This window comes from Cervus elaphus, chromosome 29, assembly GCF_910594005.1.
Source record: "Cervus elaphus chromosome 29, mCerEla1.1, whole genome shotgun sequence".
NCBI classification, from domain to species: domain Eukaryota; kingdom Metazoa; phylum Chordata; class Mammalia; order Artiodactyla; family Cervidae; genus Cervus; species Cervus elaphus.
Genome location: NC_057843.1, coordinates 46992370 through 47009397, shown reverse-complemented (window position 1 = coordinate 47009397; position 17028 = coordinate 46992370). Strand labels below are relative to the sequence as shown.

At 37.7% G+C, this 17028-nt stretch overlaps 2 protein-coding genes across 2 annotated transcripts in view; one reads left to right on the top strand and one right to left on the bottom strand.

The window, feature by feature from the left end:
* TMC1 (transmembrane channel like 1) overlaps positions 1–11339 on the bottom strand; it is a 117634-nt gene extending 106295 nt beyond the window's left edge. Inside the window, exon 1 of the mRNA XM_043890663.1 lies at positions 11255–11339. Coding sequence (XP_043746598.1) covers positions 11255–11339 — 85 coding nt within the window. The remainder of the gene's footprint in view (positions 1–11254) is intronic.
* LOC122686324 (60S ribosomal protein L7-like) overlaps positions 1–16785 on the top strand; it is a 675506-nt gene extending 658721 nt beyond the window's left edge. Inside the window, exon 2 of the mRNA XM_043891505.1 lies at positions 15989–16785. Within this exon, the coding sequence (XP_043747440.1) occupies positions 15989–16728 (740 nt within the window). The 3' untranslated portion in view covers positions 16729–16785. The remainder of the gene's footprint in view (positions 1–15988) is intronic.
* Positions 16786–17028: the final 243 nt, after the last annotated feature.

Sequence of the window (17028 nt, the reverse complement as noted above, 5' to 3'; positions counted from 1 at the left end):
TCATAAGGTCTTCCATAAAACCACTGAAAAAATCATGGGGTGCATATGTTCAACAATACACTAATGGAAATTTATATAATAAATGCCAAAAGATTTGTCATATTTTCAAACATTATAATATCTTAGAGATACTAAATAGTTATTTTACATTTCTGTGGTTACAAAATCACAAAAAAGAATAATAATTTTGGTTTTTGTTAAGACTCACCCAAGGAGGGAGGGAGGCAGGCAAAAAAATATATATAATTGCTGTAGTAACTGTCATTCTCTAATATCTTTCCTTTTGAATTATATTTATTTTTAAGGCTCTGTGGCCCTTAAGAAATAGAAAATAAATAGCTGCTGATGCCTGCTTTATTAAAAACACAATATAAAATATTGTATTTGCCAAATAGAAGAGAATTAAGTCTATGGAGAAACACATTTTACCACAAGGTTCCAGTGAGACAACCCTGAGATAAACAAAGACAAAAATAGAAAATTCACTCAAAATAAAGATCACACCTTCTATCTTTCACAATTAAAATAGGAGGTGGGGAGGAGCTAAGATGGCAGAGGAATAGGACGGGGAGACCACTTTCTCCCCTACAAATTCATTGAGAGAACATTTGAACACCGAGCAAACTGCACAAATAAAATAAGAGGGGATACACACCAAATTTTTTGGCACTTTTTCCTTCTGTTTCCATGGTATATAAAATTAAAATTAAACAGGCTGAGTGAAATGGGTAGCTGATATGTTTCAAATTCTACCACTCACCCCTGAACCGTCCAGAGCAAATATGAAATGATGAAGCATCATTCTTCAAATGGCAAATTATATACAGGAGTGTTTGCAAAAAGCTGCAATCAGATATTTCTTGACACCATGGTCTACAGAAAGAACAAAGCAAATCTTATTCTATGTGGTTTAGAGGGTTGACTTTATTTTAACTATATCCAGGAAATAAATAGCTATTTACAAAGGCATTTAGAGCTCTCTATAGTTACAAAAAAGTAAGTGGTGTCTCTCTTTTTCTTTGCATTTAGATTATTTTGGGGGGAAGGACATTTCTTATTTAACCATGCTGTCATAATATATATTCAGGGTGTGTGCTCTCACATTACAATTACCACGACAAAGGGCAACCACTGTAAATAAATCTGCTAAAATGAAAATACATTCTCCTGTGAGAGTTTTTGTGGCTATTAACCCAATGAAAATAGTGTGTTATAAACCCTGACGACTTTTCTTCTATATGCTTGGATTGCTTAGAACAAAAAGGAATCTTTCTGTCGCCCATAAAATTTCTGTAATATTCCCAGTCATGAAGAAGAAGGGTTGTCCGGATTTATGGGTAAACAAACAAAACAAACAAAAAACACAAAAACTCTGAAACGACTGCAAGATGATTGTTCTCAGAGCATAAAAAAGTATGAGGCAAGGCTGACTGAACTCTATACAGTCTCTACCCATCCTTCTAGCACCAGCCTTTGTTCACACAGAAGATGCTTATTAATGATAATTAGCATACATTAGCAAATGTTAATGAATGTCTTCTAAAGAACAAAAGGCAGTGGGGGCAGAGAGTCAGGATGAAAGCTGAATGGTGAGACAAGGGCTCCAATAAGACAGGCAGGAAAAAGAAAATGAGAGCAGCTTAGAACTTGAATTTATTTTCTGAAATTAAGAATTTGTTTCTCTGACAAATGTTAATAGGATTAAGGATGAAATAATTTATTTTTCCTTAGAAAAAGTAAGTCATTGACTAGAAAGAATCATTCTTTTTTCTGCTCTTTAGCTGTTTGGGAACAATTACACATTATAGGATTTGCTACTCAATTAAGGATATTAGATAACACTGTCATCAGTGAATGAAAAAGAATTCTGAATTCTAAGTATCCTCAGGAGTTTATATAGCTGCCAGGTTCCTCTGTCCATGAAAGTCTCCAGGCAAGAATACTAGAGTGGGTAGCCATCCCTTCTCTAGGGGATCTTCCAGATCCAGGGATCAAACCCAGGTCTCTGGCACTGCAGGCAAATTCTTTATCTGAGCCACCTGGGCTTCCCTGGGAATGCAGGAGACCTGGGTTCAATCTCTGGGTCAGGAATATCCCCAGAAGAAGGAAATGGCAACCCACTCCAGTATTCTTGCCTGGAGAATCCTATGGACAGAGGAGCCTGGCAGGCTACAGTCCATGGGGTCACAAAGAGTGAGACACGACTGAATAACTAACACACTTAGGAATTTGTAAGTATTGTGATCAACTATCCACCCATGCCAATTTCTTCCTCACAGACTCAATTTATAATATTCAATAAGACCGAACCCTTAAGTAATTCGTAGGTAGTCTGTCATTTTATTAAAATAGCTCACATAAAATGTGATATATGTGTTCATTTATATCCTAAGGGCAGTTGGTTAACATCTGAGTACTCTAGTTAGTAATCCACAATGGTAAAGTGAAGTTTTAACATCCAAAAGACTAGTCAGAAGTACTTCAGCCATCTCTACCTCAAACTAACACTAGATGATTTGTTAAGTGAAGTAATGCTTCTTAGAAGTGAACTTCATGAAATCAAATGTGAGAGAGAGAGAACTATTGGTCTGTTTCTCTAAAGAATCCTGACTAATACAAAGAGTATCTGCCTTCAGGGTCATTTTGATGGAATTAGATAAATACTAGAAACAATAACACAAGATATAATGGCAAGTTCCCCAGAGACATACAAGTATAAATGTCTATTGTAAATATCTATTAGATATTAGAACTCTATAAATATCTATTAGAGTTCATAAGAGAGTGAGATTATGCTCATTAGGACTTCAGGATATTCAATTTTTATCACATTTCTTTAAATATTTCTGGAAATAAGCAGAACATTAATCAATACAAATGAACATGTTTCACTACTTAATTCCCTTTGGATTAATTCCAATTTCTTCAAGATCATGGCCATAAAGAACAAAGTTTATTTCTATCACTGGCCTACTACTGATAATAGGAGCAGAAAAGAAGAACTTATGCTTATTTGGGTTCCTAAGATTATTTTATTCACATCATAGAACTAGAAAAGGCAACTCTGAGCTTTCAAGTTGGCAGCTGGCTCTAGTAGAAAGAGCCTGAGGTTTTAAGTCAGACAAACTGATATTTGAGTTTTGGCTCTGCCACAATTTTATGCCATAACTTTGGATAATTCATTTAAATTCTCTATGTCTTAGAGAAAGGAAAGAATAATAACCATCATGCCAGGAGAACTAAATGTAATAACAAATGCAGGCATATAATATAGTGCCTCACACATAGCAAAAGTTATAGTAATCTACAGTTCAGTCGCTCAGTCGTGTCCGACTCTTTGCAACCCCATGAATTGCAGCACGCCAGGCCTCCCTGTCCATCACCAACTCCCGGAGTCCACTCAAACTCATGCCCATTGAGTCGGTAATGCCATCCAGCCATTTCATCCTCTGTCGTCCCCTTCTCCTCCTGCCCCCAATCCCTCCCAGCATCAGGGTCTTTTCCAATGAGTCAACTCTTCACATGAGGTGGCTAAAGTATTGGAGTTTCAGCTTCAGCATCAGTCCTTCCAATGAACACCCAGGACTTATCTTCTTCAGGACTAGTAATCTACAAGCACGGTTCAAATGCTTTTATGCATACTTAAAAAAATCTTACATCTTTCACCTAAAATTCTAGGAAGACAAGAAGACACAGCTTTACTTTAATATCTTGCACTATGCAAGTAAGAAAATTGCCACAATATTCAGTCTGAGATTATATTTAAGACTAATCACCAAAAAATAAAAACAAGGAATAAAATTTGACCCAAAACTCTCCATCTGCTGATACTCTTAGCTTTACTCCTCACCACACCCGTTTATGATACCAACCACTGTTGAAAGTCATGCTGTCTGAGCCAACAGTCAACTTCATTAGCCAATTTTTGCTTGTCAATAATTGGAGCATTTGTAGCACAGGTTGAACAAAAAACAAGGGACAACCATCTTCCAGTGACACAGAAAATTAGTTCCATACAAAGAGATAGAAGTCTGTGGACTTTGGAATGAGAGATTTTTATATCCTCTCTTACTCAGCTTCCAAATTCCTTTCTTGTCAATACTCTGGCATCCAGAGGACAAGCTATTAGGGCTATGTAGCAACAGAAAAGAGAGAAGCAGTATGAGGAGCACTCAGTAAGTACCTGACAGTCTGTTAAGTCTACTAAAAATTGGAATCAGCATCCTGATTATAAGTGATTTTTTTTGTTTTCAGTTAAAGGTAATCAATTTTATCTTGATTAAATGCCAGAAGGTTGGGACTATGATTGTAGCTATTAATGTCTCATAGGGAAGGGCAATGGTCAAATATTAAGATCTAAATTTAGTCCTATGACAGCCAGGTGGGAGGCAGGAGAGAAAGCTGATGCTGATTTAAAAAGACCCCTTTAAAAGAGAAACAAATAAATTTAGGTGCTCATTACATTTTTGAATTCCCATCATTCCCTGCTTTTCTTTCCATAAGAAGGACTTACTTTGATTATTGAGACAAACCACATCCTAAATCCAGAAAGCAGGGCCAGACCACATGAGACCAGACCACATGAGACTCAGTTTCCTAATCTAGCATAGTACATTTTTCAGGCAGTTGAAGGTAGGGCTAAAACTGTAATGGTAGCCTCGGAAGCTATTTGGCCTACCTAATGTAACCAAGTATTCCCCAAGAAACTAGTTTCTAGGTCTTACAGAGCCAGAATAGCCTTTCAGCTCTTTGCTCTTAGAAGTGAGATCTTATCACTCAGACATTCATCAGAACCGTTCAGTTTCACATCCTGTCTCATGTGTCATGAGATGTCACTGTGAAAGCATGTGTGTGTGTGTGTGTGTGTGTGGAAAAGAGGGAGAGAAAGAGAATTTTAAAAGCCTCAAGGAAAATTTCAGAATCCTAGATTTCTCTTCATAGCCTCTGCATTATTCTCAACCATCTATTTGGTTGGCCAAATATTCTTTATGGATCAGTTTTAAACAGTAAATTCAATTTCTATTCAGGTTATCTATCTCTTCTTGAGTCAGCTTTAGCAGGCTATCATACAAGTAATTTGTACAATTTACCTAAGTTGTCAAATTAATGGTCATGAGTTGTTCATTGTTGTTTTTCAGTCACTCAGCCGTGTTCATCTCTTTGCAACCCCATGGACCACAGCACACCAGGCTTCTCTGTCCTTCACCATCTCCTGGAGCTTGCTCAAATTCATGTCCATTGAATCAGTGATGCCATCCAACCATCTTCGCCTCTGTCGTCCCCTTCTCCTCCTGCCTTCAATCTTTCCGAGTCTCAGGATCTTTTCTAATGAGTCAGCTGTTTTAATCAGGTGGGGAAAGTATTGGAGCTTCAGCTTCAGCATCAGTTGTTCATAATATTGCCTTATTATTCTTTCAGTGTCAATAGGATTTGTAGAGGTGTCACTTCTCTCATTTCTGTCTTCTACTAGGTGAATAACTATGTTCAATTAAAATTATTTCCTCTTGATAAATTCCTGATTAGTCTGGCCAGAAGTTTATCAATTTTATTGATTTTCTCAAAACACAAGTTTTTAGTGTCAATTTCTCTATTGTTTTTATCTTCCATTGATTTTAGCTCCAGCCTGTATTACTTCCTTTCTTTTGCTTATTTTGAGTTTTATTTACTCTTCTGTTCTTTTTGGCTTCTTAAAGTAGAAACTGAGATCACTGATTTGAGACCTTTCCTTTTTTTTAAAATAAAGGTTTATAATGCTACAAATTTTCTTTTAAATACTGTTTTAGCAGCTTCCAAAAAATTTTTAAATGCTATATGTTTATTTTAATTCAGTTCAAAACACTTTCTAATTTCTGTTTTGCTTTCTTATTTGACCCAAGGGTAATTTATTTATTTATTTATTTATTTTACTCTTTTTTTTCCCCCCACAATTTAAGGTGTGTTTTATTTATTTATTTATTTATTTTACTTTACAATATTGTAGGGGTTTTTGCCATATATTGACATGAATCAGCCATGGATTTACGTGTGTTCCCCATCCCGAACCCCACTCGCACCTCCCTCCCCATCCCATCCCTCTGGGTCTTCCCAGTGCACCAGCCCTGAGCACTTGTCTAATGCATCCAACCTGGGCTGGTGATCTGTTTCACCCTTGATAGTATTCTTGTTTAAATGCTGTTCTCTCAGAACATCCCACCCTTGCCTTCTCCCACAGAGTCTAAAAGTCTGTTCTGTACATCCGTGTCTCTTTTTCTGTTTTGCATATAGGGTTATCATTACCATCTTTTTAAATTCCATATATATGCGTCAGTATACTGTATTGGTCTTTATCTTTCTGGCTTACTTCACTCTGTATAATGGGCTCCAGTTTCATCCATCTCATTAGAACTGATTCAAATGAATTCTTTTTAATGGCTGAGTAATATTCCATTGTGTATATGTACCACAGCTTTCTTATCCATTCGTCTGCTGATGGGCATCTAGGTTGCTTCCATGTCCTGGCTATTATAAACAGTGCTGCGATGAACATTGACCCAAGGGTAATTTAAAAGTGTGATATTTACTTTCTAAATTTTGGCGGGTTCCAGATAAGTCTTTCGTTACTGATTCTAATTTAATCAGTTTAATTTTACTGTAGCCAGAGAATGTACTTTGTACAATTTGAATCTCTTCAAATATATTCAGATTTATTTACAACCTAGAATATGGTTTATCTTGCTAAATGTTCTATATCCACTTGAAAAGAATGCATATTCTGCTATTCTTAGGTGGAGTTATATAAATTTCAGTTAGTTCAAAATGGTTGATAGTGTTGTAGAGGCCTTCTATATGCTTATTAATTTTTTTGCTTGTCTATCAATTATTACAAAAAAGGTGCTGAAATCTGACTATAATAGTGAGTTTGTGTATTTTTCCTTGCAGTTCTACCAGTATTTGCTTTATATATTTTGAGGTTCTGCTATTAGGTATACAAATATTTAAATTTGTTATTTCCTCTTGATTAATTTGCCCCTATCTGTATGAAATGGCATTCTTTAATCCTGGTAACGTACTTTGTTCTGAAATAGAACTTGACCAATATTAACATGATCACTCCAGCTTTCTTTTGATTAATCTAATACATCTTTTTTTTTCCATCTTTTTTAAACTATTTGTATATTTATACTGAAAGTGAGTTTCTCATAGGCAACATATAGTTGAATCTTGGTTTTTGACTCTAGTCTGACTGTTCCTAACTATTAATTTGGGTATTTATACCATTTACGTCTGACGTTAATCTCATGCAGTATATGCTTCATCTTAGACACTGTAGAAGATTAATTTTATCTCTTTAATTTCATCTGTGCCTCTACTTAATTTTCCCATTAGCCTCTTAAATGTGTGTAATAAGGTTATAATAACTATTTGTCTACTATTTATATTATCTGTATCTGTATCATCTGGGTAATTATGTTTCATTGATTTTTTTCATAATTATATGTATTTTTATGCTACTTTATATTCATGATAATATTTGGTTACATAATAGAAATTATAAATGTGTCCTTATTGAGTGTTAAATATTTTTATATTCTTATAAACACTCTTCAGTTTTGTTCTGGTATGCATTTAAGTTACCTTAAAGTAGTTTTATTCTTTAGAGATTCACTTTTAAGCTGTTAGGTGGGACCAGAGCAACATTTGGTCTAGGGCTAACTTTTCCCTTTTGCTAAGGAAAAACTCTTCTGAGTACTCTACCTGGATTCCATGAATTATAAGGTTTTATATTCTTGCTGATAGAAAGACAAACTATTCCCAGAATTGTGTGGGCTCTAGTGATTTCTGCCTCTAAGCCTTTCGGGGGTTCTTTCCCCAAACACCTGCAAGCAAGGATCATTATTCAGTTGAAGTGTCAGTGCCTGCTCAGTGCTTCAGTCGTGGCCAACTCTTTGCATAGAAACACTGCGAATCTCCAGGATGCTCTCTCTGTTCAGCTTTCTCTTCTGTTCAGCCCTGTGAATTTTAGCTGCTTTAGTGTCCCTGGGCTCTCAGCTGTATCTCCTCAACTCAGGGAGTTCATTGATCTCTGCATACATCCCTACTCCCTACACTGTGGCCTGGAGACTCTCTCTAGACAGTAGCTGGGGCAGTTGTAGGGTTCACCTCATTTGTCTTCCATCTCTTAGAGGTTACTATCCTTTGTTGTCTGAGGTATAATGTCTTGAAAACTGTTGTTTCATTTATTTTGTCCACTTTTTAAAAATTTGTTTCAGAAAGGAGAGTAAATCTGGGTATCTTGACCAAACAAGAAATCTATTCATGCTAAATGTTCTAGCATTCTGTAGGTTGAGTTATTTTTCCCAGTCACATGTGGGAAACAAAGCAAAACAAAACATGAGTCAAGCTCCCTGGCTGCCTCCTGGCTCTTTCTTTTTTATTTCATATCCAATACCTTCAGGTAATTAGAGATCAGAAATCAATGTTTTATGCAAAAAGGGTGTGCAGGCTGAGGTGAAATATGCCAAAATGTTAGCAGACACATCTGGATGATGAAACTGTGAGAAAGTTTCTTCTTCTTTAGATTATTTCTGTATTTCCAAATTATTATTATGGTAAATTATCACTTACCATATTCACTTTTAAAGATACTTCAAAATGCAAAGTTGTGTTTTGTTTTTTATTTTAAGACTGCGACTTAGGGAGACAGAAAAATAAGGGAAATTTTTGAAAAAAAAGGAAAAAAGCTACAGAAAGTAAGAGGTTACTGCTTCACTATGTCGTCTAGACTCTCACACAAACTTATTTTTTTGACCCTTGCAGTTATAAACCACCCCTGTGTCCCTGTAAAGAAGGCCTGGATTATAAAGCATCATGAGAAAAAAAAAAAAACCAGGAATAAAACAGCCAGAACTTAGCAAACAACATTTTTTCCCACAGTGTTAGGAAGAAAGAGCCAACTCATAAAATGTTTAGTGCTTTCTTCAGTAGTAGCTAAAATGTTCCACCTTATACTGGAGCTCAGAAAAATGTCTCAGACTTTCTGCAAGTTTAAGGAGAAGTGATGGGAGAGAGTTTCAGTTAATTAACTCTCCTTTCTCTTGGTTACCAAATTGAGAGATCTCAGTTGACTGTTTTATTCACAGGTCAAGTACCTGCCATCATCTTCACTTAGAGAGAGAACACTACAGAAATATCCAGATAATTCATTCATTAATTCACTCAATCAACAAGAATTCAGCAAAGCACTAGGAAGGACTTTATAGCTTAGCTGAAGGAACTGTCTTCTTCTTAGAATCAGGGAGACCTGAGTTCAAAACCTAGTTCTGCCACTTCAAAAAGCATGACCACAGGCTACGTATAACCTCTCCGAGCATCAGCTTTCATTTCAACAAATTGTAAAAGCAAATAATTTCATAGGAGTGTTATGATAATTAAATACATAAAATGTATGTGGCAGTGTCTGATATACAGAAGTACTCAAATCTATAATAATCTAATGAAATCTGGGGAACCGTAAAATAAATAAAATGTTTTTCTTTCATTTAAAGAGGTCCAGTCTAGCTAGAAGATAGGCTATGCACAAATAAAATAGTTGGAGTAAGGTGGAATGTAAGTACCCTGATATTAAATGTCAAAAATAAGGAGCTAAGAGAGAGGAAACATCCCAGAGAGTCGAAATGGTCAGAACAAGCTGCATTAAAGAGGTAGACTCCCACTGACTCTCTAGATGTAAAGAGATTGGAAGTCATCACTCCCACCCCCAAAACAAGAAAAAGCTGTTAAAACTGAAAGTCAATAACTCTTCTAACACCTGTCAGAGAATCAAGGTCACAAGGCAGCCCCCAAAATTAGAGAGAGAGAGACAAGCTAATACAGAGAATTACAATTTACCAGAGCAAAATCTACAAGCAGAACCCCCCATGGAAACTGTTACTGGGTAGAAAATTCTACACTGTAATAGATAAACTGCTGAAGGCTCCCTGTGAACAGATCTGAGAGTTAAACTGAATCCCTAAAAAAGAAGTAAAAAAAAAAAAATCTTAATAAAAAAGAAGCAGAGTTGGTAAAGAGAAAGTTACAACCCCTCTGAGGTAGGCAAGATGGGGGCTGGAATTTATAGCAATAAGCACTGTTAGCTATGAAAAATTAATAAATAAAATAATAAATAATTAATAAATAAAAACCTCAATTAAATAGAGTTTGGAGACCAGAAGGGGGAGCTCTCACACCCTGTGACCAAAACAGAGCCCAGTAGAAAGACAGTTTCTTTTCCTAGCAGACTCAGCCAATGAAAAGCCATGGACTCTTGGCTTACTAAAGCCCTATCGATTTCCTTTTCCTTTCTATCACAGTTTTAAAAATAATTTTTATTGGAGTATAGTTGATTTACAATGTTGCGTTAGTTTCTGCTGTACAGTAAAGTGAATCAGTTATGCATATACATTAATTCACTCTTCAGAGTGTTGATTAGAGTTCCCTGGGCTATACAGTGGTAGGTGCTTATTAGTTATCTATTTTATATGTGTGTGGCTGTGTGTGTGCTCAGTCGTGTACAACTGTTTGCAACCCCATGGACTATAGCCCACCAGGCTCCTCTGTCCATGGGATTTTCCAGGCAAAAATACTGGAGTGGATTGCCATTTCCTTCTCCACTATTATATATATACACTAGTGTGTATGTCTCAATCCCAGTCTCCCAATTTACACCCCACTCTTTTCCTCTCTTTAAAAGTGTTCCCCTTCTCTTCATGCAGGAACTTGCATGTGGCTCACCATGGCTGCAGATCCCTAATTGCAATTTTCTGTAGATCCCCGATAAATCTCTTTTTGGTGGAGAAATATCTGGCAATCTGTTTGTTTTAGGTCAACATACGTGACTATGTTACTGCCAAGCAATTGAAAAATTACAGGGATTAAAAATGTCCAGAACCCACAGAGAAACCCAGTGATGATTGTGTTATTATCTCAAATTTTAGAGATTAAGTGGATGAATTCATTTAAATATAGTGGGTTGTATACATGTTTGCCTTTAGTACTTCCCAAGATCTAACTACTCATGGTAGTGAATGTTTTAAAAGGTACAAATCCACAAGACAAAGGGAAAGAAGGAATATCAGCAGATGAGCGATCTCTACAACATTTCAAAAATGAGAGAACAGAGAAGTCTGGTATCTCTAGGCAAAGGAAGGTAGTGCATGTACATTTTTATAGTGAATATGTGGCAGCCAAGAGGAAGGAAGCTGACTTACACGGCAGAATCCAAGGGAATAGATCTTACAGGCTGGAGGGAGAACGTAGGGGTGAGACATAGGGTAGAAAAATGCCCTAACTTGAAAGTCAACGCTGGAAATTTCCTTTGCCATGCTACCTGCAAAAGCAACTAGAAAGACGGAGAAATAAAAAACTACCAGGTATCTCTAGTTCTCCTACCCTGCTTTAGTTTTCTTCAGAGCACTGTCGCGGTCTGACGCTATGTAGTCCAGCTATTTGTAAACTGAGCCACTGTTCATTTTCTCCACAAGCAGTAAGCTCCAGGGAGGCAGGATCAACCTTTGCTGGACTTGTTTAACTCTTTGTCCTTAGTGCCTGGCAAACTGTAGTGGTCAGTAAATATTTGTAACAAGAATGAGTGAATGAATAAATGACTGAATAAACCAGTCCATCAGTGAACAATAGGGATATTATACAGTAAATTCCTTCCAGTCTCAGACTTACCATATTTCCCCCTGAGTCTTGCTTGGGGCCTTTGGGTTAATATAGGAAACCTTTCCAAGAGGAAAAAAGTTACTGAGCAAAGTCACAGGAAGGAGGAGGCAAAGGCCACGGAGGGAATAGATAAGAGCTGTGCCCCAAGAGATGAGAGCTGCTTCTTTAGGCTCCTTTCCTAACTTCCTTAGAGAAGATCCTGTTTTCCTTAACTGCATCTCTCGTACCTCTCAACATCAAAGCACTTTTTAATGTAGCTAGTGTAAATTTTTCCCCTTGACATTTTTGATATTTGAATTTCCTGCCTTCTCACTGTAGCATTTGTTCAGTCTGGCAGCTCTGCTCCTCACATAACCCCGGCCTCCTCCACACAAATGAAACGTAACTGCAGGGGGATGGAGAGGAACATGGCAGGGAACTGCAGGCCGTGTTCCCACTTCTGCGCACAGTTACACATATCATTCCTCTTCACAGAGAAAGCAAATGCCACTTTCTCATGAGTGGGATAATTTTTCTTCCTAGTGGTCAGTGCTGATAAGGCCTGTAGACATCACCTACAGACAAGAGAAGTTTAAAGAGAAGCAAAAAGCTCCACAGATTTTTTTTAGATAAAACAAATGATTGGAGGTCTATTAGCTTAATCTCAAAGTCTATAAGCTAAGGCAGCATCATAGTGCCAGAGGTAATATTCAGGTCTCCTGACCCACAGCCTGAGTCACCTGCTTCCAGACTTGTTCCACCCAACCCCTCCCAGATCATTGGAATGCAGTGTTAAAGCACCCTTGATGTGATATTCTATGTGTGAATATCTTTGCACCACCTTCTACAGCAACCTATCTAAATAAGTCACCAAGTCTAAAAATAGACCTATTTCCTTAATTTCTGCCTTCGATCTCATATAACCTACCAAGGAAAATAGTGTCAGAGGCCAGCCTCCTTTTCTAATTCTCCCTGCAAAAGTGAGCTAAGAATAAGGAGTGGGGTCCTAGACTACACTCACATCTTACACCTACCTGAAAATGGGTCTTAGGAGGTGTCTTATAAAGCCAAGGATCACTCTACTCACTATCCACATACCTAATCACAGTACAGTCAATCGGTCACTCAATAAATACTTACTAAGTCTTAAGTATTCTTGTGGCAGTAGAAGATATATGGTATTAAAAGTCAACCATGCCCCTGCTTTCCCATGTCTTCCGGTGTGATCAGTGATAAGATACATCCTGAAATTTCTAGAAGAGTCCTGATTACAAATATTTTGCTAGCTATGACATATTGTTGAATTTTCTATTCTTTATTTTTTTTAAAGTAACAATTTTTAAAAAATGTAACATTAAGTGAGCACACTTTCCTCATTTTATTAAAACAAAAGAAAACAGAACTTCTGCCTGCTATTAAACATCAAAACATAAAAGATGAGATATGACACAGGCAAAAGCTTTCTAAAGAGATAGAATGGCTCCCAGGGCAGAAAAAGTAGTTAAAATGAAGTTACTGATATACTTGAAAGACAAAAGCAGTCAAAAGAAAAGAATTGGTCAGAAAAAGAAGCACAGAAAGTGGGAAGCCAAAAGAGAAGTGATGTTAGTACTTATTAATCAAACGGGTAAGGAATGGAAAGCGGATCAAATAGATCAAATAAGAACACAGAGTAAAACTAAGTTCAAATGGCAGAAGACTCTGACATAGTGGTCTGGGAAATCTATCTAAATGTTACATGGCAACGACAGAAACCATCTAAGCTTTCTGATGAAGGAAGAGACAGAAGGAAATGACAATCTAGGAATTACGCAAGGTCTGAAAAAATATGAGCCATAGAAGAACACTAAAAAGCACTCCTTTACCCATCAGTAATTTAAATTCTAGTGTAAAAATAATATATTGATATTTTCCACCCAAATACCTGGATAAAAATAATAAATGCAAGCTAAAATGAAAAGGACAGAGAATTTAGAGTACTGGATCCTAGATCACAACGGTGGTATTATAATAAGGAGAAGCCACACAAGGACACAAATCTAGGGCTACATCATAAGTTTGACTGGAACTTGCAAGTATCTCCTGCAGGGCCCAGGAGATGTTTTTGCAAGAAGACTCTTGCATTATTTTCTAAGTATTCTGTGGGAGGTTAGCATTATCAATATGTTTCTATATTGAAATCTTTTATGTGGAGTCAGAGAAACTCTGGAACTGTGAAAACCTGAAGTTTTTGCATATTTGGGGAGTTGGAACAGAAATAGAAGAGCAGGAAAACATCTTTTTCTTTGAGTCAAAAATATTTTCTTAAAGGCAGATAGAATTGGGGTAGGAGATGCTGTTGTATTAGTCACTGCCTCTCAAAAACCAGATATTTAAGAACAGAATTATTGACTTGAATGTAATTCAGTCAGTTCAATGAAAAGGAAGTCTATCTGAAGTTAGAGAATTCCATTTCACAAAATCACCATATTTTAAGGTGTGGACTAATTGCAAGTTTAACTTGCACATAATATTAGCTGCAGAATGAAAAAAACAAAATGAACTACTCTTGCTGTAAGACTGTTCATTACCCAGGAAATGTCATGGTGCTGCATAAATGAGGGACCCATTTGCAGTTTAGACTTAACAGCAGAAGGTAGGAACAACACTGAAAGGGTAGGAAGGCCTCTTCAGTCTGCACAATTTTTAGACAATCTTCACCTTCAAGGAGAAAGAACAGACGTGAGGAATAAGACAGATAGACCATTAGCCCTCAGGTGCATAAAAAGAGAGCATCATGAAGTCATTCTCAGAGTTAAAAAGCAAAGATTGTGAAAACTCTGTCATACATAATTAAGGTCTTAGAATTAGAGAGCCCAAGCCAGATCATACAAGGAGCAGGATGACACACAGGATAGATGAGCCATACCATCCTGTAAGGAATTCCTTAACTGTCTTGTTCAAAGCTTCTAACTGGCTCCATTAAGAAAAAGAACTGGGTCATCAAAAAAGCAAGAGAGTTCCAGAAAAACATCTACTTCTGCTTCACTGACTATGCCAAAGCCTTTGGCTGTGTGGATCACAACAAACTGTGGAAAATTCTTCAAGAGATGGGAATACCAGACCACCTGACCCGCCTCCTGAAAAATCTGTATGCTGGTCAAGAGTAACAGTTAGAACTGGACATGGAACAACAGACTGGTTCCGAACTTGAAAAGGAGTAGGTCAAGGCTGTATATTGTCACCCTGCTTATTTAACTCATATGCAGAGTACATCATGAGAAATGCTGGACTGGATGAAGCATGAGCCGGAATCAAGATTGCTGGGAGAAATATCAATAACCTGAGATATGCAGATGACACCACACTTACGGCAGAAAGTGAAGAAGAACTGAAGAGCCTCTTGATGAAAGTGAAAGAGGAGAGTGAAAAAGTTAGCTTAAAACTCAACATTCAGAAAACTAAGATGATGGCATCTGGTCCCATCACAGCATGGCAAATAGATGGGGAAACAATGGAAACAGTGACAGACTATTTTGGGGGGCTCCAAAATCACTGCAGATGGTGACTGCAGCCATGAAATTAAAAGACGCTCGCTCCTTGGAAGAAATGTTATGACCAACCTAGACAGCATTTTAAAAAGCATTAGAGACATTAGTTTACCAACAAAGGTCCATCTAGTCAAAGCTGTGGTTTTTCCAGTAGTCATGTATGGATGTGAGAGTTGGACTATAAAGAAAGCAGAGCACCAAAGAACTGATGCTTTTGAACTGTGGTGTTGGAGGACTCTTGAGAGTCCCTTGGACTGCAAGGAGATCCAACCAGTCCATGCTAAAGGAAATCAGTCCTGAATATTCACTGGGAGGACTGAGGTTGAAGCTGAAACTCCAATACTTTGGCCACCTGATGTGAAGAACTGACTCATTGGAGAAGACGCTGATGCTGGAAAAGATTGAAGGCGGGAGGAGAAGGGGATGACAGAGGATGAGATGGTTGGATGGCATCACCGACTCAATGGACATAAGTTTGTGTAAGCTCCAGGAGTTGGTGATGGACAGGGAAGCCTGGCATGCTGCAGTCCATGGGGTCACAAAGAGTTGGACACGACTGAGCGACTGAACTGAACCAAAATGATTTACATCAAAATCTACTACATGTCCTACTAACTATAACTGTAGCTCACTTCAGTAAATGTAGATTGTTAATTTAGAAAGTAAATAAATACTACCTTTAATCATGTTCCATGAGATTTCACTCTCCAAGCTGGATTTCAGGCAGATCCTTCAGCTTTCTGGTAATTTACAGTTATAAGAATCGCCTCGCTCTTTCCCGGCTGGAACCATGGAGGGTGCAGAAGAGAAGAAAAAGGAGGTTCCTGCTGTGCCAGAAACCCTTAAGAAAAAGCGAAAGAATTTCGCAGAGCTTAAGATCAAGCGCCTGAGAAAGAAGTTTGCCCAAAAGATGCTTCGAAAGGCAAGGAGGAAGCTTATTTATGAAAAAGCTAAGCATTACCACAAGGAATACAGGCAGATGTACAGAACCGAAATTCGAATGGCTAGGATGGCACGGAAAGCTGGCAACTTCTATGTACCCGCGGAACCCAAATTGGCATTTGTCATCAGGATCAGAGGTATCAACGGTGTGAGCCCAAAGGTTCGAAAGGTGCTGCAGCTCCTTCGCCTCCGGCAGATCTTCAATGGCACCTTTGTGAAGCTCAACAAGGCATCAATTAACATGCTGAGAATTGTGGAGCCATACATTGCATGGGGGTACCCAAATCTGAAGTCTGTAAATGAATTGATCTACAAGCGTGGTTATGGCAAAATCAACAAAAAGCGAATTGCCCTGACAGACAACACATTGATTGCTCGATCTCTTGGGAAATACGGAATCATCTGCATGGAGGATCTGATTTATGAGATCTATACTGTTGGAAAACGTTTCAAAGAAGCAAACAACTTCCTGTGGCCCTTTAAATTGTCTTCTCCACGAGGTGGAATGAAGAAAAAGACTACCCATTTTGTAGGAGGTGGAGATGCTGGCAACAGGGAAGACCAGATCAACAGGCTTATTAGAAGGATGAACTAAGGTATCTACCAGGATTATTTTTGTAACCTGGTCCATTAATAAACAATTGAAACAAATTGAAATGGAAAAAAAAAAAAGAATCGCCTCATTCTGATAAGCCATATTCATTTTCCAGTATCAAGGCATTACAATGCACAGTGCACTCTAAAGTACTCAGTCTAAGACTTGGTTGATGCATTCTCCTGAGGGCCTTTTGTAGCACTCCCACAGGTACAACCCCAGCAGTTCATCCCTTAGGCAGCCTCTGTCTCTGTACAATCCTCACTCCAACAAGCAGCCTTCTTGGATGAAGACTCATTC